At 40.7% G+C, this 26,413-nt stretch overlaps 1 protein-coding gene and 1 non-coding gene across 5 annotated transcripts in view; one reads left to right on the forward strand and one right to left on the reverse strand.

Annotated features, from left to right (window-relative positions):
- The window catches only part of SMG6 (SMG6 nonsense mediated mRNA decay factor), a 229,102-nt gene that overhangs the window by 112,579 nt on the left and 90,110 nt on the right, over window positions 1-26,413 (forward strand). For all 4 annotated transcript variants that reach the window (XM_047080613.1, XM_047080612.1, XM_047080615.1 and 1 more), the window contains one exon: window positions 3,881-4,082. In XM_047080613.1, coding sequence (XP_046936569.1) covers window positions 3,881-4,082 — 202 coding nt within the window. The remainder of the gene's footprint in view (window positions 1-3,880; window positions 4,083-26,413) is intronic.
- LOC124513700 (U6 spliceosomal RNA) lies at window positions 19,296-19,401 on the reverse strand. Its single transcript, XR_006962519.1, has one exon. It is a non-coding gene; the product is annotated as a U6 spliceosomal RNA (small nuclear RNA).

Genomic DNA, 26,413 nt, shown 5'->3' on the forward strand with positions numbered 1-26,413 from the left:
CTGATTCCCCAAGTCAATATCCCCCAAACAACCAGCCAAGAGTGTGTGTTGGTTCATTTCTGTGAAATGTGTTTCCCCAGTCACCTGGGCTGGCCTGGGCTGCATTGTATCGGCCAGCAGCTGCACTGCACTCAAACTGACAGCTACATTAAACCTTGGAATTCTGAGGCAATAAAAAGTAAATTAACTCTTATTTTTTTCCTTTCCTGGTGGAGTAAGTGAATGCATGTCTGTAGGGAAGTGAGTGAGCCTTGGTCCTGAGTACATACCTCTAACTAGCCACTGCTGGTCTGTCCCAAGCTAGGATCTGGTGTTCAGACTCCAGCCAGGGGTCTGCTTTCCTGGTGTGTGGTGTTTCTGTGGGGTTGGGCCAGTGGGTCACCCAGCAACTGCTGATCCTTGCTCACTAATCACATTACAGCTGCTTGAGAGGTTCCCTTGCCACCATTCTGAGAGCCATAAACGGACTTGTTGGACACAGTTTCATATTCTCTGGCTGCTTTGTGTCTGCTTGGTAAAGAATGCATCCTAACTTTCGTAGGATTTTGTGGGCTCTTGGAGCTTCCCCAAAATATGAGCTGGGACCAGAACAAGCCAGAGGCACTTGCCCAGGCTCATAGCATTCTAGAGGGTCTGTTCAGAACCAAAGGTTATTTGAGATTGTCTGAAAAACCTTTTGGAGAGTCATTTCCCCAGTGTTTCTAGAAGATTGGGAAAAAGCTTCTCGTAGCCACCAGAGTTTAACTTTGGGCTCCTCGGCCCAGGCTAACGTTGAACCCTTAGAACCCAAGGCGTGAAGGTTGTGAGGCACTCCTAACTGGGGATAACGAGCTAGAGCAGGAAAAAGCCAAGCTTTTCTCCTTCTATTCATACAGGAAACCCTATGTTCACCCACAGAACTGACCTCTCAGCCTAGAGGCCTGATTGAGGGTAAGCTGAGGTGATGATGCCCAGGTTCCAGGAATTACCTCATCCTTTTGCAAATATCTTAGCTTTTGAGCTCAGGCATCTCACCTAGTTTTTCTAAGTACCTCTCCCTTTTAGAACTAGTTTTCCTGCCACTCCCCTTCCCCTCCCTCTGTGGAGAGTCACCGGATGGTACATGGGTGCCTAGTCAGTGTGTTCATGTCCATGGTGCTCAGTTGAGAGAGGAGATAACCAGTGATGAAATGTGAAGTGATCTCGGGCAATCCCACTGAGATACCAGAAGAAAGCAGCTACTCAGAATCAGAGTCCAAACACAAGACCGGTCTGAATGGATCGGGACAGAAATGACCTTTCATTGAAGCATTTTGTGTATTCCCTTGGTTCTGCTTAGTCTAGCGTGGCCCTTGGGCCCCTTTTTCGTTCTGAGTTGGGAACTCAGGACACTTCCTATGTCTTTTGGCACCAGCTGCTATCTTACAAACCAGCACTGGGGTAGGAACTCTCCTCCACTTCATTTTTGCAGTGAGCCTTAAGGTCTTGGCACAAGGTGGGTGGTAATGGGCAAAAGGCAGCTGTGGGCAGGGGTCCCTTGTGGTGGCCAGCAGTCTCTGGGAGGAGTCAGTTTTGGTTTATCTGAGCCTTAGGGGACAGGGGAGCATGGTAATGAGAACCACATGGTACCACATATTTCTTCGTCTTGGATCCAAGATGGTAGGGGTGGGAGGATGAGAGAGGGATGTGGGGCCTCCCACTGTGGCAGCCGTGGGTAATTTTCTTCTGCCTCTCCCTGACTGGGGATGCTGCTGCCCACACCTCCCTACCCCCCAACTATGTCCTGAAGCAGTCGGGTCCTTGACCTGCACAGCACCAACCAAGGCCCCCAAGCCAAGAATTCAGCTGGGAGACTTTTCACCTTCTTCCTTCTCACTGTCGTCTTTCCTGTTTATTTTCCAAATTGCTGCTCTGCAGCCGAGCAGTGCCTGTTGGCCAGAGCTCACGAGCGCTGTGGGATTGGACTCAGGCAGTGGGCTCAAGTGGCCAGCAGGGCACTGGGGGAGGAAGTGGGGAGCTGGAAGAGCCTCCCTGTGCGTCTCCCATGGGCAGCGCTAACCTCGGAGGCGGCCCTGAGCAGCCCTATCACATCCGGTGCTTGTCTCTGCAGCCGGGACCGGAGGATAAACTATCAGAGCTGTGGGGCAGTGCATCATTCCTCTTATTATTTTCTTCTCTGCAGATGGGGTCGTGGAGAGTTCAGTTCCTTTTAACCCTCCAAGTTCTGTTTATTCTACAGCTGGTAGCCTCAATGCCGCGTTTCCCATTACATCACAAAGGGGCTCAGGCAGATCTCTGCACAGAAACGTGTTGCAACTGTTTATTTTTTTCCATATTTAAACATTTCTGACAGCCAAACTCAGCTGAGCCAAAAGATGGAGCTTTGTGAATGAGTCTGGTTGTCGGTGTCTGTGCAGAGAGAAGGCTTTAGAAAACTCTCGTCCCTCCGGTGATTCTTCCCAAACATGTTCTTTTTCCTGGGCAAAGCCTGTGAAGCAAGTTACTTCTGCAGTACACGTGTGTTGATTATGTGCCGTTGTGTGATTAATGGGGCTGTGTTCCGCCTGGTTCCCAGGACACTCTTGAAAACAAGATGTTTCATTTCATTGCCTTTTCCTAGTGCAGTGATTACAGTAAATAAACCAGTGCAGGCTCCTTCCACCTGGAGCCAGTCAGGGAGTCCCCACACCCTACTCCACTTTCTTCCCCAGCATCACCTTCAGTGGCATGTCCCTTGCATGCCCTCTTTTCTGCCATCTCCCAAAGGCTCCTAGTCTCCAGGAGAAACAAATTGCTTAAGGCTGAGGCCCCTCCCTAGCAGATTTGGCTCATGCGCAGTAACTCCTCTGGGAAGATTCCAGGATGTAGCTCATTCGTAGTTCTCTTTGCTTCTCGCCTCTTGCCACCCCACCTCTTGACCCTAATTGTAAAGCCTTTCATTATAATTCTCCTATGCAACTCACTCCTTTTGAAGTACAACTTAGCATCCGCAGGGTGTGAAAACTGGGACAGTCCCAGGCAAACCAGAATGGTTGGTCATCCTGTGTCTAACCTTCCACAAATGAGAGAAGGGGGTGGGGGGTTGTGGGATGGCCAAGACAGCACTGATACTGGTTCGTCTGCTGGGATGCATGGGAAGCTTTACTGTCCTGGGATGCTCTTGGCAGGCCAGGAATGAGGTTTTTGTTGGTGTGTGTGTGTGTGTGTGTGTGTGTGTGTGTTTAATTCCAATATAATTAATATACAGTGTTAGATTAGTTTCAAGTGTACAATATAGTGATTCAACAATTGTATACATTACTCAGCTCTCATCAAGATAAGTGTACTCTTAATCCCCTTCACCTATTTGTGTTTGTGTGTTTGTTTGTTTGTTTTCCTGCTTATATATAGGAAGAGATTTCTAAAGCATTATAAGTGGGGGGTGGAGAACTCCGTGACTCTTCCCATGGCGTGACTGGCCCCTCTGGCTGTATGGGAGGAGGGGAGATTGGCGCTCTGTTACTGTCTTGTGGCATATACTTGGCTGGACAGAAGTGGGGGAATTCTGGGAGCTGCCTCAGGCCCTGGGTGTCTAGTGTGTTTGAGTAAGTGTCTCAGGCACACTGTCTGGAAAGGTGACAGGACCTGCATTAGGCAACTGATTCTCTCAATTCTTTTTCCTCTCTGGTTAGGATTTAAAAACTCCCCCTAATCAATTTCAACTTTGCATAGATGGACACTTGCCCACCAGATTGCTGCCATGGATGCAATTTTGTGCCCTAGCTTTTTGGGTAAGATTTCCTGGCAGATGCCAGCCATAGACAGCATTTGCCACCAGTACCTCTGTTCTCAGCAGTGCTTAAAATACTTTAACTGGTCCCTCTTTAGAGCTGTTCTTCTTTTCTTACCTTATTTCTCACAGGGTTGCTATGGATGTGTGGTCGATGCTGGCTGATTTCTGTAACATATTGACTGCGGTGAATCAGTCTGAGGTGCCACTGTACAAGGACCCGGACGATGACCTCACCCTTCTTATCCTGGAAGAGGATCGGCTTCTCTCGGGCTTTGTCCCCTTGCTGGCTGCCCCTCAGGACCCCTGCTACGTGGAGAAAACCTCGGATAAGGTCAGCCCCAGGCCAAACATCCCTCCCCATTCACCCCTCCTCTTAATTCTCCAGACTTTTTTATTCTTGGGAAGTTTTCTGTGCAAACGGAACATGATTAAGTCATTGAGAAGGGTGTTAAGGGAAAATATCGACCTTTTAGCCGCTGACATCCAGCTCTGTGTCCTGAAAAAAAAAAGCCCTCTCGACTTCCTTTGGTGTGTGTGTGTGCTCGCTGGCATGTTGTATATACGATCATTTCCTCACTTGTTTAAATAGTGCAGCTTGTGTTGGCAGTGCTCTCACTCGGCTCCAAATGGTTTGCATCATGCTTAAAGCACCCTCCTTCCTCCCCCCTCTCCTCCTTCCCCCCAGCCACAAAACTCTGCACTAGGAAAACAGCCAGGGCTTTTTCCCTTCTCTAAGGAGGAGAGTGATAAATAGGTGACTAGAGAGAAGCAGACACCATGTGTTAACTTACAAAAAAAGCTTTTAGGAATATGAAGCATTCCCCGCTGCCTGGTTTCTATTTTTCTTCCTCTAAAGACTGTGTTTTAACCTGAACTTTTTTCTGGTCTGTTTATAGAAAACAAAGCTCGTTGCCTGTTGCCCTGGTGGGGACTGTGGAACTCTTAGTCTCTGCTTAACAGTTGGGTCTTTGGCCAGGTGTGGAGAGTAGGGCAGTCTGCTCTGCTTCGCATTCCCACGTAGCAGTTGCCAGGCTGGGGGAGTAGCACCCGCACACCCTGGGAGCAGAGTCTCCTGTGCTGAGCCGGGGAACCCTGTGTCTGACCTCGTCACATCCCCTGGGGGAGAGGCCCTTGGGGAAGAGTCCTCAAACGGCTTTTTAGGTGGAAGCCTTCTGACCTAGATGAAGTATAGAGACATAGGTAAGCGTTTTCTCAGAAAATGTCAGACAGTAAAAACTAAATCCCAACCATAAACTGCGAATATGAGAGATATTGTATTGAATATAAAATATTGCTGTATTGAATATTTTAAATGTTTAAACATGTGCTTAGTAGAAAAGAGTGTATGTTCATTGTAAACAAGTAGAAAAAAAAACAAATAAAAAGGGAAAAAGGAAAATTTATCTGTAGTCCTTTTACCCAGTGCTAACATCACTGTTAATTTTTGCTAATCATAATCATATTTAACTTCTAGTGTACACACATACACGACTTTTTTTGTACAAAGCTAGGGGTCATTATACATACTGTTTGTAATCTGATTTTTTCCCTTTTTTAAAAAATTTTTTCTAATGTTTATTTATTTTTGAGAGAGAGGGAGACAGAGTGCGAGTGGAAGAGGGACAGTGAGAGGGAGAGACACAGAATCGGAAGCAGACTCCAGGCCCGGAGCTGTCAGCACAGAGCCCCATGCAGGGCTTGAAATCACAAGCTGGGAAATCATGACCTGAGCCGAAGTCAGACGCTTAACCTACTGAGCCACCCAGGCACCCCTGTAATCTGGTTTTTTTCACTCAATATTTTTTAATGTATTCTTACATGGAATCATTTTTGATGATCACTTAGTATTCCTTTATATGCCAAGATTTCTTTAGCCAGTCTTTGCTTTATTGAACCAAGGGACTATTCTCAATTTCTGCCTTACTGCAAACAGTGACGTGGTTCCTTATAGCAGAATTGTTGCATAGATTGCCTTTGGTTGAATATATTGACGAATCAAAAACCCATACTTTGGGTGTGTTGGGTGACTGATAGGGATCTTGGGAATGTAGGAGCCTCTCTTTCTCAATAAGAATACTCATATTATGCTTTTCCAATGAAAAGTTGGAGTGAAATCCTGCTCTTCCGGTTTCAGAAGGGGGTGATGATGGGGAGTTGTAGTATGTGAGGCTGAGGACAGCTAACACAATGTTTACACTTTGTGGAAAATGGTAAGTTAGAAGAGAAACTGGGTAAGCATGGCTTGGGCAGTGGGATCCTAGTATTATTGTTCTGTGATCACAAGATGAACTGGACTCTGGAGGGTACTTTTGGGAGTCAGCTCTTGGGTTAGCTGTTTTTGGTGCAGATCAAGGAAGGAGTCCTAACCAGCTGCAGCCGTACTGACCCTTATCTTCTCATCAACTCTCCCAGTGGTAATGTCAGTATATGATACAGCATATGATACATTGCAACATATGATAAGTATATGATCTGGCCAGAGAAGACTACAGAACTAGCAGTCCATGCTCTCAGCCTATAGTGGTGATTTACAGGCTACCCCAGGGCAGTTGCAGCTCATGGCAGCTCGAGACTAAGGTAGTCTCCACCCCAAGGACTGTGAAATAGGTATGTCAGACATAACATCTCTAAATCCATACTCTCCCCTAAATCTGGTCTTTCTTCATTCTTCTCATCTTGGTAAATGGCAGCTTTGACTTTTGGGTAGCTTGTGTCAAAATTCTTGGGGTTATTCTTGACTCCTTTTTCTCACACCTCCATACCTAGTTCATCAGCAGTTCATGTCTTCTTTACCTTCAAAATAAATGCAGATACAACTCTTTCTTACCACCACACTCTAGGTTAACTCGTTACAATGCCTTCTGACTAATTTCTCGAGTTCCTCCTTCCTCCTGCTCCCCAGTCTGTTTTCAGCACCACAATTGGAATGATCTTTTTAAAACATCAGTGAGATCATGTCACTTCTTTGTTTAAAACCTTCTGATGGCTGCTGCTCTCACTGAGAGTAAAAGCCAAAGCTTTAACAACATCTGCAACGCTCTGAATGATTTGAGACCAACTCCATCCCCCTTAACTCTGACTGCAGCTCCTACTGCTCTCCTCCTACCTGATACACTCTGGTCACATTGGTATCCTTGCTGTTCCTCACACAAGCCAAGCACTCATGTCTAAAGGTCTTTGCGCTTGCTTTCCTCTTAACGTGTAGCACTGTGTCTGCAGAGAGCTGTGTGGCTGTAAGGGTGACACTCCCTTCTAAATGTCACCTTGTTAGAGGGTCTTCCCTAGCTACTTTGTATAAGATGTTCCCTTCCTTTGTTTACTTTTCACTCCGCCTTATTCTCCATTGCAGGGAAAAATAACAACTCTTGGATATCTAGCATGTATTGGTCCCTGGAGTAGGTACTTGTATATAGTATTTCATGAAGTTCTCACAATAAGCCTGCCAAGTAGGTATTACCCCCTTTGATTTTTTTAAAAGAGGTGACTGAGGCTCAAGAGAAGATTGAAAACTGATGATAAACTCATACGAGGCATCTCCATGGCTGACCTAGAATATTAGTATATGGATGTGTCATCAGAGAGAATCTGTAGGAACTTTGACCATTTAGAAACGCTAAAAGATAGAGATTTTCTCCAGCTTCTAGTGGTCAATACTAAGAAACATAAAACATCTCAAGGACTTGTCAGTAGCAGCAACATGTGCAATTTCATTGCTGGTCCAGATTGGTCACGTGTTCGGCTCCTCCTTGATTCCCATTCACCAGATACTTACTGAACATGTCTGTATTATACTGTCTTGCACACACAACAAGAAAGATCCAGACTTGTAAGGCAAACGTCCTAGTTTGGGAGGCAGTTTGTGGCGTGTACGAAGACGTGAGAAGCAACATAAGTTAATTTGAACCTTGTAATTAAGGAGGAACTCTTGAAATTTTGTTGAGCTGGTAGCAATCCAGTGAAGGCAGTGCTTCAGGAGCGCTGACTTAGCATTAACATATTATATTTCCTAAGCATGTCGTATGGAACTCTAGTTTTATAGGTTCTTAGTTGTTAGGTAAAAGAAAAAGAGTTTCATAATCATTTAAGTTATGGTAAAGCAATGTTAGAATCCAATACTGCAAGACTTATTGAAGCTTTTACTATAGTGTACACTGTGAGAATAGCCTTCACAGTCTTTCCCAAACTTTCTTCACCCTTAATCTTTTTTGATTTATTGAATATCTTGCAGGATATATTCAGTATTCAGCCATTAAAAAAAAAAAAAGGTAAAAAACCTGGGTGTGGGATGAGCAAGAGGTTAGAAGACAGTTGCTATTGGGATTATCCAGAAGTAAAATAAAGAGTACAGATGAGGGTAAAAGCAGTAGAGTAGAGCTGGTTACATTTTGAGAGAAACATCATAGACGTTGAAACCAACTAGAGCCAACCGGGGCAAAGAAAGTGATCTTAGATCACTTGTGTGGCTGCTAGGTGCCTAAATTCAGAAGGTTAAGTAATTTATTTACCCAAGGTCGTGGAGCTAGTAAAGTAGTGGAAGATTAGAGCCCTTCCTTTTCTGTTGGACTTTAAAACTTCATGTTCTGGGGTGCCTGGCTGGCTCAGTCGGAGTATGCAACTCTTGATCTCAGGGTCGTGAGTTCGAATCCCATGCTGGGCATAGTGTTTACTTAACAAAAATAAATTTAAAGAGGTGCCTGGGTAGCTCAGTAAGTTAAGCATCCAACTCTTGATTTCAGCTCAGGTCATGATCTCATGGTTCGTGAGTTTGGGCTCTGCACTGACAGTGTCTTCTGACTGACACTGACCGCCCTCCCTCTCAAAATAAGTAAATAAACTTAAAAAAAAAAAGGAATTAAAACAAATTAAAAAAAAAACCCTCATGTTCTAATGAATGGTTTGATGTCTAGGATTTGCTTCAAAATAATTTGTGGATAGGGGCACCTGGGTGGCTCAGTTAGTGTCTGACTCTTGATTTAGGTTCAGGTCATTATCCTAGGGTCGTGGGACCGAGCCTTATGTCAGGCTCCTTGCTGATCGAAGAGCCTGCTTAAGATTGTCTGTCTCTCTGTCTCTCTCTCTGCCCCTCTCCCCTGCTCGTGTTCTCTCTCTGTCTAAAATAAAATAAAATAAATAAAATAAATAAAATAAAATAAAATAAAATAAAATAAAATAAAATAAAATAAAATAAAATAAAATAAAATAAAATTTGTGGATAGAAGTATAAATGAAAAAACGAGGCCAAATACTGATTATTAAATCTGAGTAATGGATTCATTGAATTCATTATAGTATTCTACTTTTGTATATGCATGAAATTTTCTATAGTAAGTTGTGGTTAAAGGAGTAATAAATAGTCATCTTGAAAGGAAGCAAAACAAAATTCTGTGTCCTTCCTGCCACATTATAGTGCCTAAATGATTGGAAAAGTAACTGAACTATAGTATTTATGAAGTTAAGCTTTTGTAGGCACTAACCATTTTCCAGGCACTGTGCTAAGTTCTTTACTTGCACTTTCTCATTGAAACCCCAATAACCCTATATGCAGATTGGGGAAATGATGAAAAGGAAAGATGTTGAGTTCATGTTGTGGCTTAGTGTAAAAAAAAGCTTAATTATCATCTTCAAAATACATGTGTGTGACTGTATAGCTCTAGGTAATACTAACCAAGGATCTGTTTAGCAACAGGTCCTCTCTTTCCTTAGACTCTAAAGAGCTTTCCTAAAGCTCTAATTAGTTAATGGTACCAAGCATTTATGTCATATATAGATGTAAGCAGTGCTTATTCTGACATCCCCAGGTAGATTAAGCTTTGTGATCTTCTTTGTCTTCCTCCCCATGTTGTCTGACCAAGAACTAAGTGAAGAACTTTTCAACAAGGTACCGCTGGAGCCACTCTGGCTTGACTGGGGAATGAATTATTGTAAGTCACATTATAAAGTCAGTGTTTTAAGTCTCACGTCACATCCCATTCATCCTTCCAGGCATCTTTACTTTCTTTCTGGATGTAGGAGCCTAGGAAACTTCATCATTCATAAAATAGGTTGTTGAGATTAAAGATGGGGCTTAAATTGTCCAGCTTTTGGAACTGCTGGCTTTTGTCTCCTTGTTTATTTGTTCAATGACATTTTTGGAGTGATGTTTATTGTATACATAATTACCCCAAAATGTTTTAAATGGAAAATATAGAAAAGCACAAGAGAGTAAAAATCACCTGCAAACTACCACGTAAAATTAAATAGTGTTAATAGTTTAGTTTATATCCTTCCAGTCTTTTTCCCCCTTGTGCTTATATATCTGTACTTACTCTTTTCTTTTCATAAAATTGGGACTGTACGGTATATGCTTTGTTCTTTTTTAATGTTTTTTATATACTCTTTGTGTGTGTGTGTGTGTGTGTGTGTGTGTGTGTATACATGTATACCCACGTACATGCACACACATCTACATAGTTTTGGGGGAAATATTGCCTTTGTTGTTTGGTTGTCTGGAAAATATTTATTTTCAGGGCTACCAGTCACTAATTTATTGAAAAGCATACTTGATCTTCTATTTTCAAAGTATCAACATGAGGAATTTTTGAAAGCCAAAACCATTGACCTATACTTAAGACATAGAAATTAGGACTGCTTACCAATATGTATTTTCTTTTTCACACAATTGTATTTTATTTCTAAATTTACAATAATTATTGAGAATTAATTTTATATTAAGTGTTTTCAGTGCTCACCATCAGTCCTTTTACTCTATGGCTTTTCCATTCTTACTATGTTCTTTGATTCATCTGTTATTTTTTTTTTTTTAATGTTTATTTAATTATTTATTTTTTTCAACGTTTATTTATTTTTGGGACAGAGAGAGACAGAGCATGAACGGGCGAGGGGCAGAGAGAGAGGGAGACACAGAATCGGAAACAGGCTCCAGGCTCTGAGCCATCAGCCCAGAGCCTGACGCGGGGCTCGAACTCACGGACCGCGAGATCGTGACCTGGCTGAAGTCGGACGCTTAACCGACTGTGCCACCCAGGCGCCCCTGTTTATTTATTTTTGAGAGAGAGAAAGCGTGCAAGCAGGTGAGGGGCAGAGAGAGAGGGAAACACAGAATCGGAAGCAGGCTCCAGGCTCTGAGCTGTCAGCACAGAGCCCGACATGGGGCTCGAACTCACAAACTGTGAGATCATGACCTAAGCCAAAAATCAGATGCCTAACCGACTGAGCCACCCAGGTGTCCTGATTCACCTGTTATTCAAATGTTATTCAATTGAGGAATGTTTTCATCAAAGATGACATGGATGCTTTTTAAACATTAAGGTGACTTTTATAAAATGTAGTAGTAATACACATACTTATGCAAAGGAATCAGATGATTCACAAAAATATTTAAAGTCAAAGACTACACTCCAGGGATAACTGCTGTTAACAATTTGGTATTTACCTTTTTATTTATTTTTTTAAGTTAATTGTTTTATTTTGAGGGGGAGAGAGAGAGCATGTGCAAGCAGGGGAGGGGCAGAGAGAGAGGGAGAGAGAGAATCCCAAGCAGGCTTCATGCTCAGCCTGGGAGCCTGAGGTGGGGTTCGATCTTACAACCATGAGATCATGACCTGAGCTGATATCAAGAGTCGGACATTTAACCAACCTAGCCACCCAGACACCCCCAAAACAAGCTTTTTTTTTTTTAATGTTTTAATGTTTATTTTTGAGAGAGAGAGAGAGAAAGTGAAAGCATGAGCAGGAGAGGGATGGCAGAGAGAAAGGGAGACACCGAATCTGAAACAGGCTCCAGGGTCTGAGCTGTCAGCACAAAGCCCCATGTGGGGCTCAAACTCACGAACCATGAGATCGTGACCTGAGCTGATATCAAGAGTCGGACATTTAACCAACCTAGCCACCCAGACACCCCCAAAACAAGCTTTTTTTTTTTTTTTAATGTTTTAATGTTTATTTTTGAGAGAGAGAGAGAGAAAGTGAAAGCATGAGCAGGGGAGGGATGGCAGAGAGAAAGGGAGACACCGAATCTGAAACAGGCTCCAGGGTCTGAGCTGTCAGCACAAAGCCCCATGTGGGGCTCGAACTCACGAACCATGAGATCGTGACCTGAGCCGAAGTCAGAAGCTTAACTGACTGAGCCACCCAGGTGCCCCAAAACAAGCTTTTTAATAAGCAGATACAGTTCTGTCTTTGGACTAGAAAAGTTTTCATTTCTTGTGTCCTTATTTGCTAATACTATGTTTATTATTTTCTTCGTTGTCTTCTACATCTCTTTCTGTCGTCATTGTAATCTCATTTTGCTTTGCCGCTGCATCCCCAAAGAGCTTCTGAAGTTTATCCTTTCTGTAATTGATTCGGATTTTTATAATGCTGATTCTACTTTTCACTGCTTCTAATTTGGTTTTTAAGACTGCTATTGCATTATATGTTCTTTTACATTATTTCCCCGTCTTATCCTATAACCTTTATATTTTTGCCTGCCTTTTCTCCAGGTCCCTTTAATCTGCCTTTGTTTTGTCATTTTTCTTTTATCATACTTCACAGTGTCTATGATTTTAAACATCAGATATAAGAATATCTTTTTCTTCATTTTACATTTCCTCCCACAAACTGTGGTACACTCCTTTCATAGACCCCAACTTGGATTTCTACAGTCTGATTCTGGCCATTTATATTTCTTTGAAGAAAGAAAGGTTTCTTCAGATCTCATATTTGCTCCAAAATAGGTTATGTTGATTCTTATGTGATTCCTTCTTTGTCTACAAATACTCTTTAGAATCTCCTTCTCAACTCTACAACTGGTTGGTAGAAGTTTATATTACCAAGTCACCACCCTGAAGAGAGTGGGGAGGAAGTCAGGTGGTATACAATCTTAACAAATTAATTTATTTTCTACATTATCTATTCTGTATATAGTGGAGCTACTATACCAGAGCTGTTTCCTCTGTCTGATTTCTGTTTCAAATAAATGATATGACAGTTTCTGACCTCCTCCTTGGAGCTGTAGCCTACCATGTCAAGAAATTCTACTCTCTGGTCACCTCCCATTCAGTATGGTAGTTTCCCTTGAGCCTGTCTGAACTGCTGATTGTGAGTGGTACTGATTTATAGTGGTGAAAAAGCTGCCAAGTGGCATTCTGCCTCTGCCCCCATGTCCTCACACTTTGTGGTAGACAGAATAATGGCCCCTTAAAGATGGTCCACGTCTTAATTCCTGAAACCTGTTCAATGTTACCTTACAAGGCAAAAATGCCTTTGCAGGTGTGATTAAGGGTCTTGAGGTGGGAAGATGATCCTAGGTTTCTGAGGTTGATTAATGTAATCATAAGGGTCCTTATAAGGAGGCAGGGGTGTCAAGAGTCAGAAAAAGGAGATGTGATGATGGAACTAGTGGTCTAGAGAGAGGGATTTGGAGACAGTATACTGCTGGCCTTGAACATGGGGGAAAGGACCGTGAGCCAAGGAATGCAGGTGGCCTCTAGATGCTAGAAAAGGCAGGGAAGCATATTCTCCTGCAGAGCCTCCAGAAAGAACACTGTCAACACGTTGACTGACAAAACTGACAACACCCTGTGAACACCTTGATGTTAGGATCTCTGACCTTTAGAACTGTAAGGTAATACATTGTATTGCAGCAATAGGAAACTAACATACCCTTCCATACTGGAGAATTTTGCCAGTCTCTTCATTGTTTACTTCTGCCGCTACTTTCTTTTTCTTTTTGAACCTTTTTAATTATGAAATATACATGTGGAAATACATTAAACAAAAAGAATTCGAAGTAAGGAACTATATAACCACCAAGCCGGTCTAGAAATAGAACAACACAAGGGTAGTAATTATCAGTTACATTCAGTTTATGTTGGAGGTCCTAGCCAGTACAGGAAGGCAGGAAAAGGAAAGTATTAAAAAGGTGATTGGAAAGGGAAAAAAAAGTTGTCTTTATTTGCAGATAATGTGATGAATACTTAGAAAATCTGAAAGAAACTAAGGATAAATTAATAGGATTAAGTGAATTTAGCAAAGTTGATTGATCATAAAGTCAGTATACAAAAATCAGTTCCAGAGGCGCCTGAGTGGCTCACTCAGTGAAGCGTCCAGCTCTTGACTTTGGCTCCAGTCATGATCTTGTGATTCCCGAGATCAAGCCTCGTGTCAGACTCCATGCTGACAGCATGGAGCCTGCTTGGGATTCTCTCTCTCTGTCTCTCTCTGCCTGCTCTCTCTCCCTGCTCACATGCACACACACTCTAAACAAACATACCAGCACCTTAAAAAATCAATTCCATATCTACATACTGACATCAAATGAATTTTTTTTAAGTTGATTTCTTAAAAAATAGAAAATAAAAGTGGATTTGTTAGGAATGCAGGCTGTCAATTGGCTCTTAATGACCTGCTTCCAGTTGTCTTCTATCCATCTGGCAGTAATTCTTTATGATTTATGGGAGATGGATGGCATTTTCTCATTTAAGAGCTATTGACTGTCTGCCATGCATCAGGCACCATTCTGGATACCACAACCATAGCAGCAAACACAGTAGACAAAGGAGGGATCACAAGGCATATGGAGGAGCTATTCTGTGTATTCAGTTTGGGCACTTCAGTTGAGATATTGGAAGTAGAATTATTTAACTCTGAGGTCTATAGTTTTTAAGTGTTTTGTTTTTTTTACAAAAATAACCTCTCTTTGTATTATAAAATAGGTGTTCATCTTAGAAATACTAGAAAAATCAAGATTATCAATAAGGGAAAGAAAAGACTCTGTGATCCTTCTGGTTGGATAGATGGACAGACAGACAGACATACGTGAACTCTTTTTGCTTTTTAGCAGAAATAGGATCAAACCATATATATACTGTTTTGTAATCCACTTTGTTCACTTAGCAATAAATATATTCTGCATATGTTTCCATGTTCACCTATAACATGAATTTTAACGACTGTGTTATATTAACTGGCGTGGACATACCATAATATTTGCTGAGTCCTCAACCATTAGACATTTTGGGAAGTTACTGACTTTTCAGTTTTATAAATGATGCCTTCTCAGGCAGAAGTCTTTATATACACCTTTTGTTCATTTTTGAAGTACAATTACTAGGTCAAGGAGGGTATGCAGATTTTTAAGACTTGATAAATAATGCTACATTGCCCTCCAAAAAAAGGTTGTGTGCCATGTAAACTGCAGAATATAAGAGTATTTATTTTCTAGCTTCCTCATCAAGGTTGAATGGTTTAATTTTTCCTGACTTTGCCAGAGATGGACAAAAAATGATATTTCATTGTTTTGATTTTCCTTCTTTGATTACCAATAGGGTTGGTTCTAAAAGTATTATGCTTATTGGTTATATGATTGGTATTATATTTCTTATAAACTGCCTTATGTTCTTTGCCCATTTTACTATTAGAATATTCACCCATTTTTCTTTTTTCTTTTTTTTTTAATGTTTATTTATTAGAGAGAGAGAGAGAGAGAGAGAGAGAGAGAGAGAGAGAGAGAGAGCATGAGCATGGGAGGGGCAGAGAAAGGAGAAGACACAGAATCTGAATCAGGCTCCAGGCTCTAGGCTCTGAGCTGTCAGCACAGTGGGGCTCAAACCCACAAACCGCGAGATCATGACCTGAGCCAAAGTCAGACGCTCAACCGACTGAGCCACCCAGGCACCCCATCACCCATTTTTTTCTTAATGTTTTGCAGTAGCTGTGTATGAATAACTTTTGAACTTTTCTTTGGTTACCCTTGTACAGGAGGTGTTTTCTCTGTATATTGAATGAGATGAGAACTTTTGGATACTTGGAGAGGCACAGCATTCTATTTTTTAGGTAATAAGAACATGGATGTCCCTTTGTCACACCATGCTAGATTAGATCTTTTGTTTGTTTTCACCCTTTGAGTCAGTTTCTCCTCATACTTCCCTATCAGTCCATAGACATCTAAAGAAAAATCATGTCCAGCCAGATATTTAGAATAAACTGTGAACTGTATCTACTTCCTTTTCTGTTTTGCCTATTTAATTGAAGGAGCCCTTGAGATGGGTATAAACTAGGTAAAATTGTATGGTATTTTGAGAAGTCCTCTGGTTTCTATCTAGCAAATGTTGTAAAACTTTTTCCCCTTCTCACTGTAAGTGCAGTAAATACCTCGATGGCTTGCTTTATTTAATGATTCATTCCACCAGTGGCCCCTTGGCACTAACCATTTGTATCGTGTATATCTCTGCCTACCTCATTTTTGCCCTCCCTCACCTTTTTTGTGCTCTCTCTCATCTCTTTACGAATTGCTTTTAAATTTATAGAATTACTGATTACTACTTCCATTTACTCCAGATTTTCAGATTTATTTTCAGATTTATTAGTTACTCCCTAATTTACAAATTACAAATCTCATTCCCCAAACAGGCTCTGTTGAACTCGACTACCTTACGTTCATGCTGTGGATAGGTCATGAGTAGGTGTTCTTTTCTGTAATTCTTAAACTTTAGCATTCATCACAATCACCTGAAGGGCTTGTTAAAATACGCAGTTGCTGGACCCAATCCCCAGTGTTTTTTGATTGTTTGAGAGGAAAAAAGGTGGAAAAATTGCATTTCTAACAAGTTCCCAGGTGATGCCGATGGTTTGGGTTCCACACTTTGAGAACCACTGGTTTTTAGGAACTTGGTAGCTTCCAAGGTTGTAGTTATCAGGCAAAGATTTGGGCCCAGGTAAAAATAATAAAGATTTCTGTTATAAATAGTCTTCCTCGGGGCACCTGGGTGGCTCAGTCAGTTGAGCGTCCGACTTCGGCTCAGGTCATGATCTTGCAGTCCGTGAGTTCGAGCCCCGCGTCGGGCTCTGTGCTGACAGCTCAGAGCCTGGAGCCCGTTTCAGATTCTGTGTCTCCCTCTCTCTCTGCCCCTCCCCTGTTCACGCTCTGTCTCTGTCTCAAGAATAAATAAACATTAAAAAAAATTAAAAAAAAATAGTCTTCCTCATTCTATCTTTAACTTTGGAATGTAGGGCATATTACCTGAGAGTGCATATACTTTGCCTCCATGTTGCCAGACAGCTTTCTGAGCTCTTCAGAAAGAAGTTATATTCAGAATGCTATAAATATGTTTTTCCTGAGTATATATGAAGAGTCACATGTCTGGATTTCTTTTCCCAAGAGGACCCTGAGGGAACCATCTGACTTTTAAGGAGTGTCTCTCATGTGCTAGATACTGTTTTAATGCTTTACATTATCTCATTTAAATGTCACAAAAGCCCCATGGGAATTTGAACTTTATGAAAGAACTTGCCCAGGATGACACAGGTAAGAATGAAGGAATCAAATCCAAGCAAGTCGCACACACTCTTAATTGAATAAAAATGCAATAATACAGTGGTGAACAAACAATTGTTAGTACCTTCAGTTCTCTTCATAACTTTGACAGTTCTTTTATTTTCACTTGGAGCTTGACTCCTCACCATGAGCTTGGGAATTTTTGACCTGGTTTAGGGATATTACCTGATCTCCCATAATAGTTCTTGAAAATGAACAAAGAAGGAAAAGTTCACATGAGGAGAATGGATGTTCAGAATGAATTTACCTACTTCTTTCTCTCTGTGTTGGATGTTCTTCAAATCTTGGAATGCCCTGGAGTCCAAAAGTACCTGAGTGTCTAGAATATGAGTCTTGGGAGAGAGAACTTGATTTATTTTTGGCAAACCCTTGAGTGTTCTCTAAGAGGGACTGAATATATGCAAAGGATGATCTACATCATTTTGGAAGGGTGTCCGAGGACAAAAAAAAATCTAAGAGTAGTGATAGTGCAACTTGTAAGGACCAAAAAATTGGGACAACGTCCTGGGCTACAAACTTTGTCGCCAGGATTGTTTGTAGATGAACAGGGATTCATAGATTTGGCTGATGGGGGTAACTGATGCATAAAAACCTGAAGGTCAGCAATGGAAGTTTGCCTACCTATCTATATGCATACATATAAACCATCTTTGGCTCAAGACTTAATGAATATGGGCCATAATAAAAAATAAATTTGAAACAGGTAAGAAGAAAAAGTATGATACCTAGAGAGAGGACTTTGCTATTGACATAAACTTCTGCCTCTATACTTCCTGCCCCACCCTTTATTTTCTTTAATGTACTTCTCATATATGTAAAAGAATATTGTTTTTACTTCATAATTTTAGATATCTGAAAAAAGTAATCTTTATTGATAATACTTTTACTTTTATTAGTCAACTTGGTTATGTATAATTTACATACAATAAAATCATACATTCGAATGTATTGATAGTATATATATCCCTGTGTAATGACCACCCCAATCAAAATACAGAATGTCTCCATCCCCCAAAATGTTCCTTAAGTGCCCCTTTACAGTTAATCTCCTCAGTCCAACTCCCCATCCTAGGCAACCACTGATCTAATTATTCTTATTAAAGATTAGTTTTGTCTATTTTAGAATTTCATATAAGTGGAATCATAAAGTATATGCTTTTATGTCTTTGTTCTTTCACTCAGCATATCTATGAGATTCATCCATGTTGTGTTCTTCTAGCAATTCATTCCCTTTATTGAGGAGTAGTATTCCATTATATGGATATATCACATTCTGTTTATTCATTCACTTTGGGCTCAGACACATTTGGGTTTTTAGTTTTTGGCTGTTATGAATAAAGATGCTGTGAACAAATGTACAAGTCTTTTTGTGGACATAATGTTTTCATTTCTCTGGGGGCAAATAGCTAGAAGTAGAATTGCTCAGTCAAATGATAAACTTCAAGGAAACTACCAAACTGTTTTCCAAAGTGATTGTACCACGTTATACTGTCACTAGCCATGCCTGAGAATTCCAGTTGTTTCAGATCCTTGCCAACATTTGGTATTTCTGGTCTTTAGAGTTTTAGCCATTCTAGTAAAGTGTGACAGGGTCTTATGGTAGTTTTGTTGGCATTTGTGTAATTAATGATGAGCATCTTTTCATGTGGTTTGTTAGTACTTCATCCTCATTTGAGAAATGGCCAAATCTATAGCCCATTTTTAAAATTTGGGATATTGATGTTTTCTTAGAGTGGTAAAAGTTCCTTGTGTATTCTGTGCACAAGTCCTTGTCAGATAGGTGTCCTGTGAATATTTTTTTCCACTGTGTATGGCTAGCTTTTTTTTTTTTTTTAAGACAGAATCTTGGAAAGCGAATGTTTTTAATTTTGATAAAATTCAGTTTTTTAAGATTTTCCTTTAAGGATTATCACCTTTTCTGTTTCTTGTTTTGTTTTTGTTTTAATTTTAATGTTTATTTATTTTTGAAAGAGAGAAAGCGAGAGAGACAGTGCACGAGCGGGGGGAAGGGCAGAGAGAGAGGGAGACACAGAATCTGAAGCAGGCTCCAGGCTGTGCTTTATCAGAGAGCCTCTGAAGGCACCTGGTTTCTGTTGAATAGTTTTAAAAAGGCAGTAAAATGGCAACTGTAAGGTTGCATGATGGGTAGCAATAAGGCAGGGGGTGCAGGGGAGATTCATGGAGATGTTTGGGGAGGAGACACATGGGGAGAAGTGGGTATGGAAATATAAAAATATGAAACGCTTCACGAATTGTGTGTAATCCTTGCGCAGGGGCCATGCCGATCTTCTCTGTTTCGTTCCAGTATTAGTACATGTGCTGTGGAAACAAGCACAGTATTGTACCTTTTTACACTTCACACCTACACACCTGTTCTTCTTGTTTCCTGCTTTGCACTTTACAAATGCAACAATCTTGGGGCGCCTGGGTGGCTCAGTTGGTTGAGCATCTGACTTCAGCCCAGGTCACGATCTCACAGTTCGTGGGTTCGCACCCTGCATTGGGCTCTGTGCTGACAGCTCAGAACCTGGAGCCTGCTTTGGATTCTGTGTCTCCTTCTCTCTCTGTCCCTCCCCTGCTTGTGCACTCTCTCTCTCTCTCTCTCTCTCTCTCTCTCAAATAAATAAACATTAAAAAATTAAAAAACAAAAACAAATGTAGCAATCTTTAAACAGTATAATTCCATTTACCCATTCTCTCTTGGTTAGTGTGATTGTCTTCTGTTTGACTTTTCATATGGTATGAATCCTACCATACCCTATTATTATTTTTACTTAAATAGTTTTCTTTTAAGTAAATTACAAACAAAAAGAAAATACAGACTTTTCTATTTATCTACTTATTTACTGGTGCTCTTCATTCTTTTCAGTAGATCCAAGTTTCCAGTTGATAATTATTTCTCTTGAGCCTATAGGACACAAGCAGGTGGCTGGTGACAAATTCCTGTAGCTTTTGTTTAGCTAAAAATGCCTCTCTCTCTCTCTCTTTTTTATCTTTGGTTCTGAAGGATTTTTTAAAAAACTGGATATAGAATTCTGGATTGAAGTTTTTTTCTTTCAGCATCTTTGAAATGTGGTTCTCTTATTACCTGGCACCCACTGTTTTCTCGTGAGAAGTCAGCATTCATATGCCTCTTTGTATAATGTATCTTGTGGGGGGAGGCTGCTTTGAATATTTTCTTTTTATCTTTGGTTTTCAGAAGTTTGGTTGAGATGTGCACAGGTGTAGTTCTTTTTACATGAATCTTGCTTAATGTTCAGTGACCTTTTTGGATCTGTAAGTTGGTGTTTTTCATCAAATTCAGGGTATCTTCCAGTCATTATTCTTTTTTCTGCCCTACTTACCCTGTCTTCTCTTTCTGGAATTCCTATTATGTATATGTTAGAAATTTTTAGATAGTCGCACACATTTGTGAGGCTCTATCTTTTTTTTAATTTCAAAAAATGTTTATTTTTGAGAGAGAGAGCACGCTAGTGGGAGAGGGCAGAGAGAGAGGGATACAGAATCCGAAGCGGGCTCCAGGCTCTGAGCTGTCAGCACAGAGACCAACGTGGGACTTGAACCCATGGACCACGAGATCATGACCTGAGCTGACGTTGGACACTTAACCGACTGAGCCACCCAGGGGCCCCTTAAATTTTTAATGTTTATTTTTGAGAGAGAGAGAGACAGAGCGTGAGAGACAGAAGGGCAGAGAGAGAGGGAGACACAGAATCCGAAGCAGGCTCCAGGCTCTGAGTTGTCACCACAGAGCCCTCTGTGGTGCTGAAACCCATGAACCTGGAGATCATGACCTGGAGGCTCTATTTATCTTTAGTGTTTTTTCTCTCTAGTCTTCCGATTACTTAGTTTCTATTGATCTGTCTTTTTAAGTTCATGGATTGTTTCTTTTCCATTTTCAATATAATGTAAAACTTATCGAGTGAACTCTTTATTTCACTACTTTTCAGTTTAAGAATTTTCAGTTTAAGAATTTCTACTTGGTTCTTTTTGATAATTACTTTTCTTGGCTGACATTTTCTATTGGTTTACTCATTAAGGCCATATTTCCCTTTAATTCTTTGAACATCTTATTAATACTTTGGACTTGTTTATAATAGCTGTTTTAGTCTTTGCCTATCAATTCCAACATGTAGGCCATCTCACATTCAATTTCTGTTGAATGTAGATTGCATTTACCTGTTTCTTTGTGTCTAGTGGGTTTTGTTTATAGTCATTGGCACTGGCTAATTTGTTAGATTCTGGATCTTGTTACCTTCTTCTGGAGAGTATTGGTTTTTTGGGCGGGAGGGTTTTTTTTTGTTTGTTTGTTTTTCCTTAAAAAGGCAATTACATCACTGCTTGATCGTCTTGAACTTCTGTATGCTTGGTTTTTTTACATATTATTAGGGTAGCTACTTAGAAACCTAGGATGTCCCCAAGCCCCAGCAATGTGGTGATAGTCAACCTCCAAGCCCTGTCTTCCCTGCAGATTTTGTTTTAGTCTGGGTTTTAGGATCTAATTAATGCAAATTTAGGTTAGCTCCCACTCTAGGGTGTGGCCTCTCTGGAGGTTGAGCTGGTTGCCAGGGCATGTTAACAAGGTGTTAAAACCTCTCTACTCTGGCGGTTTTGGAACTCCCAGCTCCTCCGTCCTAAGGCAGTGCTATTTCTACACTGTTGGATCTCTAACATCTTTCTGTTCCACTCTCAACCCTGTAGCAGCTGCCTTCTGGTCAGCCCCTGGTGGTCTTGGCTGCATAGGTACAGTCCAGCCTTCACCCCATTATTCACTGAAGATTCTCACATGTGTTTCATGCTCTTTCTTTGTATAACTTCTTCCTGTCCATTTCCCTACTTGCTGATTCCGGCCCCTTCAGCTACCTCAAATTCTGCCTCTGCCTCCTCAACTCAACAGGACCACCATAATTTCCTTGGGATTCAGCTTTCTGTATCATGGTTGGAAAATTATTCCCAAGCAGAGGACTAAGTGATCAAGAGATCATTTTGTGAGTTTTTCTTCTCTCAGAGGTCACAGCCTTTTTTTCCCCCCCTCATGAAAGGGGAACAGACTTTAATCATAAAAAAATATTTCTAGTGTTTTTTCTCCCAGTTTATTGAGAACTAATTGACGTACATCATTGTACATGTTTAAGGTATGCAGCACGATGGTTTGATTTGCGTATATTTTAAAATGATTACCACAGTGAGTTTAGTTAATATCCATGCTCTCCTACAGACACAATGAAAAGCAAAGAAGAAAAATTTCTCCTTGTGATGTATCATACGGCAGTGTTAGCTGTAGTCATTGTGCTGTACGTTATATCCCTACTACTTGTCTTATAACTGGAAGTTGGTACCTTTTGGCCACCTCCCTCTAGTCACCCTCTCCCTACCCCTACCTCTGATAACCACAGATCTGAACTCTTTCTCCATGGGTTTGGTGTTTTAGGGATCACAGTTTTGCACTGCCTGTTGTTCACTGCCTACAAACAGCTGCCTCAGATATTTTATAGTTGTTTATGGTGGGAGGACTAGTCCAGTACCACCTACTTCATCTCATGCTGAGAAACAGAAGGCAGACTGTCCTTACTTGTTAATTACAGAAGTAATCCATGCTCTCTGAAATAATATTAAAATCATATAGAACTGTAGAAAATGAGAATACCAGCCCCTCTTTCCCTTCCAGAAACGATTGCTAATAACGGTGTGGTAACCATTCTTGCGAACATACATACACAGAATATTAACTTTTCTCATACAAATGCATGTTGTGATACATTACTCTTTTTTTGCCTAATATTCATACCTTGTAACTGCTTCTGAATCACTATGTATAAATCTACATTCTTTTTCAAGTTGCATCATGTTCCATTGTGTAGATACAATTTATACATCTTATTTTATTGAAGTATAATTGACATACAGTGTTCTGTTAGTTTCAGGTGTACATCAAAGTGATTTGATATTTTTATACATTGTGAAATCCCATGATAAGTCTAGTTCATTTGTCACCACACAGTTATTACAATGTTATTGACTATATGCCCTACGCTGTACTTTTCATCCCTGTGACTTACTTATTTTATAACTGGAAGTTTGTACCTCTTAATCCCGTTTACCTGTTTCGTCCGCCTCCCTCCTCAACCCCTCACCTCTCTGGTAACCAGCAGTTTGTTTCCTGTATCTTTGAGTTGGTTTCTGTTTTGATTGTTCATTTGTTTTGTTTTTTAGATTACCCCTATATAAGTGAAATCATCCAGTATTTGTCTTTCTCTGACTCATTTCACTATAGCAGGATTTCATTACTTATGGCTGGATGGTAATCCATTGTATACACACATCACATCTTCTTTATCCATTTCCGTATCGACGGACACTTAGGTTGTTTCCATATCTTAGCTGTTGGAAATAATGCTGCAGTGCACATAGGAGTGCTTATATTTCATCAGATTGGTGTTTTCATTTTCTTCAGATAAACACCCAGAAGTGAAATTGATGGATCGTAGGGTAGTTCTATTTTTAATTGTTCGAGGAACCTCCATAGTGGTTTCCATATTGGCTGCACCAGTATACATTCCCACCATCTGTCTTTTAGGTGATAACTGAGTTATGTCCCTTTTTTGTCATCACATACAGTGCTAAAATGAACTTCTTCATACTTAAATCCTTGTATGTTTATAAGACTGTTCTTTGGGGCGCCTGGGTGGCGCAGTCGGTTAAGCGTCCGACTTCAGCCAGGTCACGATCTCGCAGTCCGGGAGTTCGAGCCCCGCGTCGGGCTCTGGGCTGATGGCTCGGAGCCTGGAGCCTGCTTCCGATTCTGTGTCTCCCTCTCTCTCTGCGCCTCCCCCGTTCATGCTCTGTCTCTCTCTGTCCCAAAAATAAATAAACGTTGAAAAAAAAATTTTTTTTTAAAATAAAAAAAAAAAAAAAAAAAAAAAAAGACTGTTCTTTTAGAATAGATTCCTACAAGTGAAATTGCTTTGTCAAAAGATATATAAATTTTACTGTTTTTACAAATACTGCCAAAGTGCCCCCAAAATGATCATACCAATTTAAACTCCCATTAGCAGTATACAAGTGTCTGTTTTTTCATACTTTTACAAATACTGTGTATTTGTAAATATTACAGCAATATTTTTAATTTCTGCTGATTTTCTGGGTTAAAAAGTGCATCTCACTTTAGCTTGTATTTGTTTACTAGTGGAATAAAGGATCTTTCTGTATATTTACTGTCTGTTTATATTTTTCCATTCTGACTTGCATATTTATGGCCCTGCTCGTTTTTATATTGTTATTTGTGATTGATATGCAGAGTTCTTATACACTGTAGATAGTTATATTTTATTTTATATGTTGCAAATATTATCTCCCGGTTTGTAGCTTGTTTTATAATCTTCTTTATATTTTTTACAGTGTACAGCTTAAAATTTTTATGAAGTCAAATCTGTCTTTTCCTGCATGACCTCTGGGTTTTCTTGTCATGCTTTCCTCATCTTTGTATACACCTGTTATTGTTCTTGCTGATCGCTTAACAAGATTTCTCTCAAAAGAAAGGTTTGTAGTTAATAAAATACACTTTGATATACCCAGGCTGCTGTTGGAATTTTGGCTGTAAAGTAGGGACTGCTACTTTTAAGTACTCCAAATATTCCAGAATGGCAACCATTTGGAACAAAGGATTTTGAAGGTCTGATGTTTTCATGGACAATTTTTTGTGATATCATTATTGTCAGTGACAGGAAAAAATGAATCTTTAGCTGTCCAAGAGTAAATCCAAATGTTTCCTAACTCCCAGTAAACTCAGAAACAACCAGATGAAATAATGTAAAACCTCATTTGTAGTGAATGCTTATCTAGCAATAGATATTTTTTCTTCCTTGTGCACATAGACCCCCTAAAGTGAGGAAGAGAAAAATGAGAAACTGTTCTTAATTCTAGAATGCAGTGGAAAACGTGGTTTGCATATGTGCAGCAAAAAGCTTTGGAGGGTTGGAATTGCACAATGAGTGAAGGCTGAGCAATTGCTTAATAAGGCGTCCACATTGGGGGGGTGTCCTTTGCTCTTGTGCAATTAGGGAACTCCAGAGCTGCCTGAATAGGGGATTTCCTTTTGTTTCTTACATGCCATTTTAAAAATTCACTTTTTCCCTTCTTTTCAGTGTTCGTTCTTTTTTTCTTTAATTGTTGCTTTGAATTCTTATTTGTAGTTTTCTTCTTTTTTCTAAGGAAGAGATGAATTAGCCGTACATCCACATGTCCCTACCTCTGTGACTGATTAGAAATGAACCTGGGCCAGGTTCTACAGACGGTTGCTGATGGTTTAAAGATTTCTGGTTCAGCTTCTTCTCACAGTTGCAATACTCAGCTGGTTCTGAGTGTTTGAAATATGGGTTCCTGATCAGCCAGCATTCGTTTTTCAGTACTGGAATTTTGCACATTTTGTAATGAGTTTTCTGAGGTTTTTGCCTGTTTTGCTTTAATGGCGACCGACACCTCCTGATGGAGCTCAGCTGCAGACTTACTAGAAAGTAAAGCCAAACTTTAAGCTGAAAGCATAGGAGCCAACCAGTAAGAGCTGGAGCCTTACAGTACTTATTTCTCTCTTGGCCAAGGAAACGTCCTTGTTTTCTCCCTCCTTCCCTCTAGCTTGCTCAATCACACTCGTGTTAGATAGTACTTACTTAGTAAGCATGCTTCTGATTCTGATTCTGTTCCCCTTACCTTTGTGCTGGGGGTACTACTCTTTTCTCTCAATTTTGCTCTGTTCCAGGGGAACAGGAGAGGTAGTTGGGTCTGAGTGCCAGAAAAGCAGAAGTTAAGTATGTGGATTTCATAGCCGCATGTATGAGTGTTTGTGGGGCAGGGAACTTCTAATGGAAAACATTTGTGTTGCATCGAAAACAGAGCGAGGCCTGGTTAGAGTCTGTCTGCTCTGTCTGTCAGTCTGTTCCCCACCAGCACTAGTCATTGTTCTCCTGGGAGTCTCAGGCGTATTGTGGTTTCTTCTGCTCTTGCTATCCTCTAATCTTGCCAGAGTTTTTGTGTCACGGGTGGCCCCTTTCGCAGTTTGGAGCAAGGCTGCAAGGGTGGTGACTAATGGCTTTGAAGACACTCAAGCCCACATACTGGCTTGGAGACCCTTTCTAGGGTGACCCTCAGGAGAGGGAAGGGTCTCCAGCACAGACGGTGGGACAAATGTGCTTGGACTCATTCAGATGGCGTTTTTAGTCCCTGATTTTAGTTCTAGCAAAGCACAAACCAGAAGAACGGAGACCAGAGGCAAAGGCTTACGTTTGGGCTTGCCATTTCATTTGTAAATGCTCCGTGAGGGATGCACCTGGATGCCCAAGCTTGTCTCTGAA

This window comes from Lynx rufus, unplaced genomic scaffold (assembly GCF_022079265.1).
Source record: "Lynx rufus isolate CCGP_SWC_20201006 ecotype Redwood Valley unplaced genomic scaffold, mLynRuf1.p SCAF_18, whole genome shotgun sequence".
NCBI classification, from domain to species: domain Eukaryota; kingdom Metazoa; phylum Chordata; class Mammalia; order Carnivora; family Felidae; genus Lynx; species Lynx rufus.